Genomic DNA, 13,567 nt, shown 5'->3' on the forward strand with positions numbered 1-13,567 from the left:
AAACACATATTCAAAACATATCAGTGATGTGAAACCAGATTCTTTAAAATACTGCATTTACCCACCCAGGCCACTCCTACAACATCCCCCAAACCTGCAACTAACATCAGCAAGGACCACAGAAGGTACTGAAGAACCACCTGCGGGTTCCCTTCTGTGTCACATGCTATCCTGATTCAGAAGTACACCACTCTCTGCCATTGCTGGATCAACATTCTGAGCATCAATACAATAGGAGTACTTTCATCGGAAGGACTGCAACATATCAAAATGACAAAGCACCACCGACTCTTCAAGGACACTTAGGGAATTACGATAAAAACCAGGCTCTGCAGCAATGCCCAGGTTCTGTGAATGAACCTTTAAAAACTCTACACACCTTATCATCTCCCTCCAGCTTTTGAGAGCTAATGGAAAATCACAAATCCTACCCAGAAGAGGGATTCATCAGCCAACACTTTTGTTCCGGTTGCCCCAGAGTCAAAAGGTTAACGTCACAAAATGTGAGTGTTCTGGAATATTCCCAGCAGTCTGCGTGAGTGCTGGCATAATGACAGCACTCATTCCCTCACTATCTATCCCAGAGGGTCTATTGTAGCATACTTCAATGGCCTCTTCAGCACAGCAGCCATGGAACAATCAAAGGGAAAGAAGAAATGGTTTACTAATTCCCAGTGTTCGGCATACCCCTTTCTTGTCGATGGCCTTCCGCAGGAGCTTCACCACGTCAGATCCCTCTACTCCACTTGCCTTGAATCCTTTTGTCCATGTGATGAGAACACCCTAACAGAAGAAAAACCAGCTGAATATTTAAGTTTTTTGTATTATTTCAGTAATGCAGAATGTAAACATGTATTGAAATCAAAGCTTATATAAAGGAAAGGACAGATGTATAAAAAAAACAACTAAGGCCTCTGTTAGCCCTAATATAATGTGACAGCTTCTGCTTTAGAAGAGCCCATTGTTCAACTTATCTACAGCAAGTATAGAGCAGCCAGATCGACTATTAACTGCCTAGTACTCCACTGGCACTCTGCATGATTTGGCTAGAGAGTAGAGGACTGTTGGAGCTGATGTTCCTGTGTGACGACTGTGTCTCGTACAAATGGTATTAATGATGTGACAGAGCCCAGCCTAAGCCCCATTAGAAAGTATCCTGATTAATAATTTACTACTCAGATCAATAGAATTCACTGCAATGAATATCTAAGACATTATTATTATCAGATATATAATTCATTTATCAACAGCCTTGAACACAAACCTTAACAGCCCAGACCTTTGAATCCAAAGTCTTTTTGCAGTATCCACCTCTTGTTACTGATTAAGGTGACAGTACACCGGCGTCTGTATTACCTCATACAGTGCCATTCAACATGAGTTTAAAGCTTCTTTCTTATCCTTTTGTGCTTTTTGCAAATTTGTTGCTGCTCACCTGCATCGTTATCCTATCAATCATTTATTATTTTAATTATAAAATGTGCAGCACTCCATTTCTGTCTCCAGCATGTGATGAAAGAGAAGATTTTATTATCAACTAATAATACTCTCTGAAATGAATTACCCAAACTGACCTATGCCTTCATCAATCTTAATTTTGCAGTGTAGTCACTGTTGAATCTATGTGCATTTTCGCACAATAAAATAATTAATTACGTCGTAACAGCCGATCCAACAATTAATTCATTCCCCACTTTCCCAACAATTGACTCAGCAGTTACGATTACTTACTGTGATGCATTCCTTTGCTTCACCCAATGGAGACAGATATTATTCACCTTGAACTTCTAATCTTGAACACTGTACTTTATTACGTAGCCCCAGCCGAGCAAACTTTGATTAGCCTCAAACTCACCTCGTCCAATTTGGTTTGTCTGCAGGGAAAGGAAAAGGTAAAGCCAAGTGGAAGCTTTTTGTCCTTTATAGCTTGCTTCTCCATGAAGTCTCCCAAACATTCAGCGACGTGATCAAAGAGCTGTAGGGCAGAGTGTTGAGCACAGAGATTAGAAAACCTTTCTCAGATCCTCACCCAGTTTGCAAACACAATCTTGTCATCTTATACACTAGAACAAAGCTGTGAACGTGAACACGGCAAGTTCATTCAGGCATGGATTTGCACGTTTCTAAAACTGAAAGTAAGAAGAATTAATTAAATCACTTTCACAAACAAAAACTCTTCCAGATGAACACGAGTTGGCAAATGTTATTCCCAATACCCCGTGCTGTCCTTCATTTAACACTCTACACATTTGTGATGCCATCTTCAGGGAGCTATGGACTTTCACACCAAGATCCTCCTGTACATCAGTGTTGCTCATGGTCCTCAATAAACGTCCCAAAATGCAATCTCACACTAGTCTGAATTAAATTCCATCTGCCATTTCTCCACCAGTCTATATCTTGCTGCATTCTTTGCCAACTTTCCTCACTGTCCATAAATCCACCAATTTGTGAGCCATTTGCAATCTCACGAATCAGCCCAGCTGCATTTTCATCCAAATTATTCATATATTGCAAGAAACAGTGGTCACCATGCTGATCCTTACAGAACACCACTGCTCGAGACGTTCAGTCAGCGCAGCATCCCTCCACCTACACCATCCATCATCTATAAGCAAGTCAGTTTTGTAACCAACTTACCAACTCCCAATGGATCTTGTGTGCTTTAAATCTTCTTAACCAGTCTTACCATGAGGCATCTTGTAAAATGCATAGAAACACCATCCACTGACCTACCCTCAAATATGGAGAAGGTTCCTGCTATCAATCCTATCCATCTTGACAATCCAGCGTACCACCATCAGGTATACCTCAGCTTGCCCTGCTCCACAAAAACCGGCCAGTCTCTCCTTGTAACTGTAACGCTCCATCCTATGCAACTTCCTGATGAACTCCCCCGCAACCTGTCCTGTGCTGTCACATTTAACCTAGTGTGTGGTGACTAGAACTACACATAGTACTTCAACTGTAGCTTAACCAATGTTTCAGGAAGTTTATAACCTCACTCTGGGTGGTGGGGTGGAGATACGTTTCTACAACAGGAGGTGCAAGATGCTCCCTCCCTCCACTAGGATATAGATCACCCTTGGGCAAAGTGTAGCCCCTGCTTAGCCCCGACACCCCCTCCCCAACTGATCAGGGTCGTGTAAAGACATGGGAGCAGGTGATGGGAGGGCCGTATGAGGAGCTGATGCATATCACATGTCCTGGTTATGTGACCACTGATGCCAGGCAAGCTCTGAAGAGCATTGATAATGGCTAAGGTCACCATCTGCCCAGAAGAAGGCAATGCCAAACCACTTCTGTAGAAAAATTTGCCAAGAACAATCCTGGTCATTGGATAGACCGTGATCGCCTACGTCATATGACACCGCACATAATCACTGCCCTTCTACTCAATTCCCTGGCTAATTCCAAATGACTCCTTCACTGTTTTATCTTCCAACATATCTTGAACTTATACATCAAAATCCCCCGTTCCTCAATATTCCTTAGACCTTTACCTTTCTTATAGCTTCCTAAATGTATCACACTTCCCAGGATGAAGTTCCTGCTACACAGCTGTGCCCATCCTACCCTGTGTTCATCCTGAGGCCTAAAACTATATTCTCACTAATCATACCAAGTTCTAAGTCATCTGCAAACTTACCAGTCATGTCTCCTACATCATACCCAACCTGTTAATGTATACAGCAAACAGCAGGGGTTCCAGTTGAGATCGCAGCTAATCACAGGCTATTCCTCCACCATCTCACAAAACTTCCTTTACTATGCTAGTTTTGGACATAATTTTCTAACTTGCTCTGGTGTCTAACCTCTTGAACCATCTGGGACTTTCTCAAAGGTCTCACTACATCAGCCACACTGATCACATTTTGTTACCTCTCAAAAAATAAAAATCAATCAAATATTCAGACAGGATCCCTCAGTGAACCATTTTTGATGGTCCCTGCCTTTCCTAATTTGGATTAATTCTATCCTTCAGAACTGTGTCCAACACCTTCCCTAGCACTGACAATACACTTAACCTGTAATTACCTGACTGTATCTCTTCTGTTCTTCTGATGTCTGACCTGCAACCAATGAAGTTAGGGTTCCAGTACTTTCCTCTCTTGCCTTCCATAGCAGCTAGGGATGTACCTCATCAGGCTCTGGGTACTTGTCTACATCTCAAGATGGAAAAAAAAACATCTAATAACTCCTCTTTTTTAATGAGGACATTCTGGAATTCCACTTTCCCCCTCCTTAAAATCTACTACTATTCCTTAGAGAATAGAATATCTGACTATTTCTTAGAGAGTCGATGTCAATTATTCATTTTTTTGACTTTGGCTCCATACATAGATTGCCACATTGATCTTTAATTGGGCCTTGCTCTTTCACTAGTTTCACTTTTGCCCTCAACATCATTATTAAAAAATGCTTTGGGATTTTCCCTAATCTTGTCAAGCAATGATAACTCATGCCTTTTTTTGGCTATCCTTTCCTTTTTTAAAATACCTCCTTACACTTTCTGCACTTGAGGGTGTTGGGCATTTGATTTTTCAGTAATATTTGAGTACTATTGAAAATACATTGTTTGATTAAGCATTGTTTGTTGAAATAATTCATATTGTATATATTAGTGCATTGGATATGTCATGATGCTACCATGTGAAACTTGCTTGCCTCGCTTAAAGACAAACATACACGAGTTATCTCCAGGCTCCTTGTTTTGCTTTCAATTAGTGTTAATGTTTTGGAGTTAAAGAAACAGTGGTGGTGAGGAAGTTTTGAATGAACCAGAGATGACTACCTACCTGTTGAAGCTCAGCAAGACATTACAGTTAAAACAATAGCAGTGCAGCTCGTTTCTTCACAAGGGGTCAGAGACATCAAGTTTTTAAAAAGGCAGGAAATGGAAAATTTCACAGATAAATAAACAATGAGTACAGGGTGATAATGATCAGAATTTTTTTTTACATTGGAAAGACTGATGTGTTTGATTACATAAGAGATACTGTATCTTGTTTACTGAGTGAATTGAGCAGTATTTCAAATCAAATGAAATGGCCAATGAGAAACTAGGTACCAGTTTTGCTGACTGCATTGGGATTAAAGACTTAAGAGTTGGCTTAAAGCTTTGCTGATAACATGAAAATAATGCAGGAACATTTTGAACCAAAACCATTGTTGATTGCAGAACACTTTAGGTTTCTTAAGTGGAAGCAAAAGGAAAGAGTCCATTTCAGCATACATAACTGAAATGAAGAAATTGTCTGAGTAGACCAATACAGATCTAAAGGCAAAGCTTGTAGAAGATGCAACAACGTAAAACACATACTAAAACAGCATGTTGGGCAGACAGAAATAAAGGGACTGCACAGGGAAGAAAAAAAGATAAAAAGTCAAATTATAGTTTCAAAAAGGGCACTAATCTGTGTGCTGTTGATGAAAAATCTGATAGTAGTGAGAGTGACAGAGGACTGAATAGCCTCGAGATTTACAATGTGAAAACCAACAATAGACAAGCAGCACGGCTTACACCAGCAGTGAATGGCAAATTAATTAAAATGGAATTGTACACTGGCTCAGCTCTTTCAGTCATTCCACAAAATTAGTTTAAACGTTAGTTCAAAGATAATGAACTGACGCCTCCAACTAAGAACTGGAGAAAAGATCATTCCTCCGGAAAAGATACCTGTAACACTAAAACACAGCAACCAACAAGCCACATTGGGCTTGTATGTGGTAGAAACAGGAGGACCAGAATTATGGGGACATGAGTGGCTGAGACAACTGCGACTTCATTGGCGATCCATCCACCCCTCCTGCAAAAGAGTCAACCGAAAATGAACTAAGGAAGGTACAGTGGCATCGTGGTTAGCTCAACGCTTTATGGTAAAGGTGTCCTGAATTCAATTCCCAACACTGCCTGTAATGAGTTTACATGCTTTTCCTGTGACTGCCTGGGTTCCTTCTGGCACTCTTGTTTCATTCCACAGTCCAAAGAAATGCCTGTCGTCAGGTTAATTAGTCATTGTTAATTGTCCCATGATTAGGCTAGACAAATGAATATACTGCATGATGTCGCAGCATTGTACAAGGATGGCATTGGAAAACTCATACATATCAGGGGTGAAATATTAAATTAAAAGGCCATATTTAAGTTTTACAAAGTCCCGCCAGTTCCTTATACCATCCGTAGTCAGTGAGCTAGATCACATGGAGGCTGAAGGAATTCTCTCCAAGGTTGAATGGCGCCCATGGGCAACGCCAGTGGTCCCAGAAGCCAAGGAGAATGGGTCTGTCAGGATCTGTGGTGATCACTGGCAACCCAGTAACAAAAGTAGATCAGTATCCTCTGCCCAGGATAAAGGGTATCTTTGTAAATCTTTCTGGAGGGAAATACTTCAGCAAAGAAGAGTCCAAAGAGTTTCTCACCATAAACACTCACAAAGGGCTTTATCACTCTAATAAGCTTATTTTTGGAGTAGCGTCTGCACCTGCACTCTGGCAGAAAGCTGTGGACCAGGAGTTGCAAGGCTGTTACATGGATGACATTATTGTTATTGGTGAGAACAACAAGGAGCATCTCCAACATCTCAAGACAACGTTAAAAAGATTAGCAGATTATGGGGTTAAAACATGATGCAACAAGTATGAATTCTTTAAACCAAATCTCACTTACTGTGGTCACACCATTCGAAGCACAAGGCTCACACAAATGGGCTGAGAGAATCTGAGCAATAGTGGATGCTCCAAGACCAAAGGATGTATCACAGTTGCAATCTTCTGTTTGGAATTGTCTATCACTATAACAAGTTCTTGCCAAACCTGCCTACTGTGCTCCACCCCTGAACTGATTACTACAGATAGGAAAGAAAAAGCAAGGCACAAAACAGTGTGAGGTGGCTTTCAAAGGGGTAAAGGAAATGGTGATGCCAGACACTGTACTCACACATTGTGATCCACATCATCCTGTGAAGCTCTTTGTGTTTAAGAAGTCATACAGTGTGCTGGCCTTCATCAATTGTGGAATTGAATTTAGAAGCCGAGAGGTAATGTTGCAGCTCTACAGGACCCTGGTCAGACCCCACTTGGAGGACTGTGCTCGGTTCTGGTTGCCTCACTACAGGAAGGATGTGGAAACCAAAGAAAGGGTGCAGAGGAGATTTAGAAGGATGTTGCCTGGATTGGGGAGCATGCCTTATGAGAACAGGTTGAGTGAACTCAGCCTTTTCTCCTTGCAGTGATGGAGGTTGAGAGGTGACCTGAGAGAGGTGTACAAGATGATGAGAGGCATTGATTGTGTGGATAGTCAGAGGCTTTTTCCCAGGGCTGAAACGGCTGCCACAAGAGGACACAGTTTTAAGGTGCTGGGGAGTAGGTACAGCGGAGATGTCAGGGGTAAGATTTTTTTAAAAAAACGCAGGGAGTGGTGAGTACGTGGAATGGGCTGCCTGCGACACGCTTCACCTTGTGGTACAGGTGCAGTCATGTCTCGTGATGAGTGATGGAAGTAAATGCCCCATAGCCTTTGCATCATATTTCCTTGCAGCTGCAGAGAATAATTACAGAGATTGACAGAAGCCTCGAGGGTCTGGTTTGGGACGCAAAACATTTCAACCAATACTGGGAGCGAGTTTACCCTCATTATTGATCATTTTCAATCCAAAGAAAGATGGTGCACTAACAGCAGAGGCAGGAATGCAGGGAGTGCCTCTGTTTCTTGGAGGACACAAGTACAAGATCGAATTCAAAAGGATAACAAATCATGGAAATGCTTGTGGATTGCAACCCTTGGAAAAGGAAATACCTAAATAATTTACAAAATAGGATATTCCTCTTGACGTATTCTGCCTAATGCAAATTAAGTCTCCCTATTACAGGAGAGTTGATCTAAAGGGAAACCAGAAAAGATCTGACACTGTCTCAGGTCTAAATGGCCACCCAAACTGACCGGAACGTGCAGCAGAAAACCCAGTTCCCCAAGTTTTACCAGTGCTGGGGTGAACCTGCTCATTACAGAGATTGCCCTACATGGGGATTGAGGGTTGTTGCACCATCCAAGCTGAGAGCTAAAGTGCTGGAGGAGCGACATGCCAGTCATCTAGGCATCGTTAAAGTAAAAGCGTTGGCTCAAAGTTTTGTCTGGTGACCTGGGATAGATCAGCAGCTCAGAGTCTAAGGAATGCACCATAAGCAATGTCAACAGAACACTCTACACTAGCACTGACCCAAAGCTCTCCAACTTCCTCCTTGCTTATGGCAATGCAGCATGCTCCACAAACAACAACTCTCAGCGGTGCTGTTGCTGGGTCGTCCCTTATGTAGACACTTGGATCTCCTCATGCAGGGAAAACAGCTGAGACAAATTGAAGGCTCCTCTAACAAGGAGGCTCGATGTTTCACTTCTGGACAAGTAGTACTGGCAAGGAACTACAGAGGCAATCAAAAATGCTGCTTGGAAAGACTAAAGACAGAACAGGACTGCTCTCCTACACAGTGGAGATTGAGTCTGATATCATCTGGGGACGACACATCAATCAGTCAAGGAGAGCGGAGTCAATTGTTAGAGAAGAAAGATGACCACAGCTGTCAGAACCACTTCCTGCAGTGCCAGAGTCAACTCCTACAGTCTCCTACAGTCCTACAGTCACCAGAAGCAAGGTCAGTACTCCGACTGGACGTATCATTGCCAGTCACGGAAACACCAGTATCCAAGAAGAGAAAAGCCAACAAAAAGTATTGAACACAGGCCAGTCCATGTCAGGAAAAGTTCTCCCCACCACTGAGTGTATCAATCAGGAACACTGACACAAGAAAGCAGCATCCATCACCATGCTTGCTCCTAACTGCTGCCTTCAGGAAAGAGGTACAGGAGTTTTAGCTCCCACACTAGGTTTAGAACCATAAGGCTCTGGAACCAGCTCGGATAACCCCACTCACCTCAGCAATCAACAAATTCCACAACCTATCGGTTCACTTTCAGGGGCTCCACCACTCATGTTCTCCATATTATTTATTTATTTATGCTTGTGTTTTGTCAGTCTATGCCTGTGTGTACTTTTTCATTGATTCTGTTGAATTCCTTTGCTCTAACTGTGATTGCTTGCATAAAAGCGAATCTCAGCGTAGTATATGGTGACATAAACTTTGATGGTGCAGTCATTCTTCAATATGGGCATCCTATGCTATGAGCTGGGGAGTATGGTACTCGTCTAGTCACAACTAGCATTCACCACATCGCTCTCTAGCCTTTCTGGACTCACCACCTTCAGAAAGTATTCTCCAAGTAGCTTTGGCGCAGTCTTGCTGTACGTCAATGGTTCATGACTTGTTGGCTCTTAGTCCACTGTCTTGAGAAGGATGGCTTACTCCACGACTATATAGTGGCAAACTGCCACCTCATAGTTCCACAATTCAGGTATTCAAAAAGAAGGCAAACACATTTTTGAAAAATTAGGGAATTGAGGACCATCAGAACAGACACAAGAAGAGGGTCTGAGGCAGACCATCACGAAGACACCGATGGGTAGGAGAGGTGAAGGGCTGAATGGTCTCCTTCTTCTGCTTTGTGTTATAATCCCAACCTGGGTGCTTTCTTTGAAGTATTTACACAGTCTCCAAGACCTGCATAGCTCCCCCAATTCCCTCCCATCCCCCTTTGACATGTGTGCTGTTTGGTTAATTGGCCAGTACAAATTGCTCAGGTACACTCAGGGTAGTTGATCTGCAAATCAGGGATTTAGAAATGGGCTTGCTTGGAGACCTGACAAAAATTCAATGGGCTGAATGGGTTTCTGTATTGCAAGGAATTGGGAGAAACATACGTTGTCCTTAGTTTCCCCAAGCAGCATCATGCTGCCGTGGATGCATCTAGTAAGTGTTCCTTCAATGGAGCTCTCATTTGACACCAAGTACATTAAGTTCAACTTGTGCTTTTAATCAACCTTGATTGTCTCCACCTGTGCATAGCTCATCCACTCCATGGGCATTTGATGTCCATTTTATTGTGCGCTCTTCGTAGAAATGCTCTTTTAATCCATGCCATGCCTTACTTTTCCCACACAAGCCAATATCCCACTGGCTGCAATTTTGTCCTATCAGGTGCCTGTCCTTCCTGACAGTCTCACTACATACTGTTGCTACTTGTGTACCAACTGTGCCAACCTCAGTTCTATCAATCCAGTTGCCATCCCTCCGCCAAAATCAGTTCAAACCCTCCCCAACCGCTCTAGCAAAGCTGCCTACAAGGATATTGACCGCCCGAGTTCAGGTGAAACCCACCATTTTTGTACAGGTCACACCTTCCCTGGAAGGAATCCTGATGATTCAGAGATCTGAAATCCTGCAACAATTCCTCAGCCATGTTATCATCTGCCAAATCATCCCATTCTTAACCTCACAGACGGGTAGCACAGACAGCAGTCCAGTGATTACTACCCTTTTTTTAGGCATCCGTCAGTCTCATGAGACCATGGATTTGTGCCTTGGAAGGTTTTTTCCAGGGCGCAGGTCTGGGCAGGGTTTTATGGGAGACCGACAGTTGCCCAAGCTGCAAGCCTTCCCCTCTCCACACCACCGATGTTGTCCAAGGGAAGGGCACTAGGACCCAAGCAGCTTGGCACCAGTGTCGTCGCAGAGCAATGTGTTAAGTGCCTTGCTCAAGGACACAAGCACGCTGCCTCAGCTGGGGCTCGAATCAGTGACCTTCAGGTTACTAGTCTGATGCCTTGTCCACTAGGCCACGTGCCAACACATTACTACCCTTAAGGTCCTGCTTTTCAGCTTTCTACCTAATTCCCTATTTCCTTTCTTCAGGACCTCATCCCATTTCCTAAAATGTAACCACAACCTCCAGCTATTCATCCTCCTCCCTTCAGAATACTACGGACCCACTCCGAGATATCCCTGACCCTGGCACCTGGGAAGCAAAATACCATCCGCGTGTCCTTTGCCTGCCTGCTGCTCGAATTATGGAATCCCCCATCATTACTGCACTTCTCTTCTGAGCCACAGAGCCAGGCTCAGTGCCAGAGACCCCCATCACTGTGGTTTTCCCCGGTGGGTCAAGCCCACAACAGTATCCAGAACTGTTTGCTTATTACTGAGGGGCACGGCCATAGGGGTACTCTGCATTTGCTGCCTATATTCTTTCCCCCTCCTGACAGTCACCCATGCAATTGCCTCTTGCAACTTTGGGGGTGACCACCTCCCTGTAACTCCTATCAATCACCTCCTTATTCTCCTCTATGAGCTTAAGGTCATCCAGCTGTAGCTCTAGCTCCTTAAAATGGGCTCTAGGGAGCTGTAGACCAATCCACTTCATGCAGATGTAGTTTCTCAGGGATACAGGTATCCCAGAGCTACTATATCTCACTCTAAGAATATCGAGTGCCTATAAAAAGTATTCACTCCCCTTGGAGGTTTTCAAGTTTTATTGTTTTACAACATTGAATCACAGTGGATTTAACTTCACATTTTTTGACACTGATTAACAGAAAGAAACTCTTTTGTGGTGCTCTACAAGGTGATCTAAATTAAATACAAATATAAAACACAAAATAATTGATCACATAAGTATTCACCCCCTTCAAGACAATATTTAGTAGATATATCCCTGGCAGTAATTACAGCCTTCAGTCTGTGTGGATAGGTCTCTACCCACTTTACACATCTGGACTCCGCATTTATTCCCCATTCTTCTTTACAAAACTGGTCAAGCTCTGTCAGATTGCATGGGGATGAGTGAACAGCTCTTTTCAAGTCCATCCACAAGTTCTCAATTGGAGTGGACTTGGCCACTCCAGGACATTAACTTTGTTGTTTTTAAGCCTTTCCTGTATAGCTTTGGCTTTATGCTTGGGGTCACGTTCTTGCTGGAAAACAATTCTTCTCCCAAGTCGCAGTCCTCTTGCAGACACATCAGGTTTTCCTCCAGGGTTTCCCTGTGTTTTGCTGCATTCATTTTACCCTCTACCTTCACAAGCCTTCCAGGGCCTGCTGCAGTGAAGCATCCCCACAGCATGATGCAGCCACCACTATGCTTCATGATAGGGAGGGCATACTTTTGATTATCAAGGGGGGGGTTTGGCTTACGTCAAGTATAGCATTTAGTCTGATGGCCAGAAAGCTCAATTTTGGTTTCATCAGACCACAGAACCTTCTTCCAGCTGACTTTAGAGTCTCCCACATGCCTTCTGGCAAACTCTAGCTGAGGTTTCACGAGAGATTTTTCCAACAATGGCTTTCTCTTCGCCACTCTCTCTCATAAAGCTGCGACTGGTGAAGCACGCAGGCAACAGTTGTTGTATGCACAGACTCTCCTATCTCAGACACTGAAACCTGTAACACCTCCACAGTTGTTTTAGGTTTCTTGGTGGCCTCCCTCTCTAGTCCTCTTCTTGCACAGTCACTCAGTTTTTAAAAGATGGCCTGTTCTAGGCAGATTTACAGCTGTACCATATTCTTTCCATTTAATGACTGACTTAGCTGTACTCCAAGAGATATTCAGGAACTTGGAAATTTTCTTGCATCATCTTCTGGCTTATGCTTTTCAATAACCTTTCCAAAGAGTTGCTTGGAGTGTTCTTTTGTCTTCATGGTGTAGTCTTTGCCAGGATATTGACTCACCAGCAGTTGGACCTTGCAAATACGGGTGTATTTTACTACAGTCAATTGAAACACTTTGACTGTACACAGGAGCTCTCCATTTAAATAATTATGTGACTCCTAAAACCAATTGGCTGCACCAGTGATGACTTGGCTTGGGGGTGAACATTTATGTAATCAACTATTTTGTGTTCTATATTCATAACTAATTTAGATCATTTTGTAGAGATCTGTTTTCACTTTGACACAAGAGTCTTTTTTCTATTGATCAGTGTCAGGAAAAGCCAAAGTAAATCCAGTGCGATTCAATGTTGTAAAACAATAAAACATGAAAACTTCAAGGGGAGGGAGATGAATGCTTTTTATAGGCACCTTAACTCTGGATCCATTCTCACTGCTCAAGCCATGTACTAATGACTTTTAATTTCACATTTTCAAAAGCAAACCTTGGAGATGTGGAAGGGAAAGGGTAATAGAAGGAAGTGTGATGGCTCTCCTGTGTAATTATTCAACTGAACATAATATAGTTTTTGTTGTGGTTACTTATTTCAAATACAACAACTTCGAAAGGAATTTAAATTAATCGAAGTGAATGAAGTGATGGCATACCCGTGACCCACTGCCATGCATGATATCCTCTGGAGTAGGGTAGATCTGGGATTCCATCTCCACCTTCTGCTGTCGCTCGTGAGACACTTTCACACGCAAAATTCGAAAAGAGGACCCTCCTAAATCCAAAGCAAGGAAGTCTCCTTTTTCTGTAGGGAATACCAGAAGAGAGAATGATTGTTTTGTTATGGCAGGTGCTAAATGTTGGAATTAAACCCCTGAGAACATATTCTAATTTGCATTTCCACCTTAAGGAAGAACATAAACATTAACCCACCAGTTCAAACAAGCCCCGCCACCAGCCCATGGCCATGTAGATGCCAATCCACAACACATGCTACATCCTTCCAACTACACAAGT

At 42.9% G+C, this 13,567-nt stretch overlaps 1 protein-coding gene across 1 annotated transcript in view; it reads right to left on the reverse strand.

Annotated features, from left to right (window-relative positions):
• hk1 (hexokinase 1) overlaps positions 1–13,567 on the reverse strand; it is a 72,411-nt gene that overhangs the window by 36,674 nt on the left and 22,170 nt on the right. Inside the window, exons 3-5 of the mRNA XM_059947294.1 lie at positions 13,207–13,355; positions 1,856–1,975; positions 688–783 (exon numbers count right to left, since the gene is read on the reverse strand). Of these exons, the coding sequence (XP_059803277.1) occupies positions 688–783; positions 1,856–1,975; positions 13,207–13,355 (365 nt within the window). The remainder of the gene's footprint in view (positions 1–687; positions 784–1,855; positions 1,976–13,206; positions 13,356–13,567) is intronic.

Source organism: Hypanus sabinus, chromosome 22 (assembly GCF_030144855.1).
Source record: "Hypanus sabinus isolate sHypSab1 chromosome 22, sHypSab1.hap1, whole genome shotgun sequence".
In the NCBI taxonomy this organism is placed as follows: Eukaryota; Metazoa; Chordata; class Chondrichthyes; order Myliobatiformes; family Dasyatidae; genus Hypanus; species Hypanus sabinus.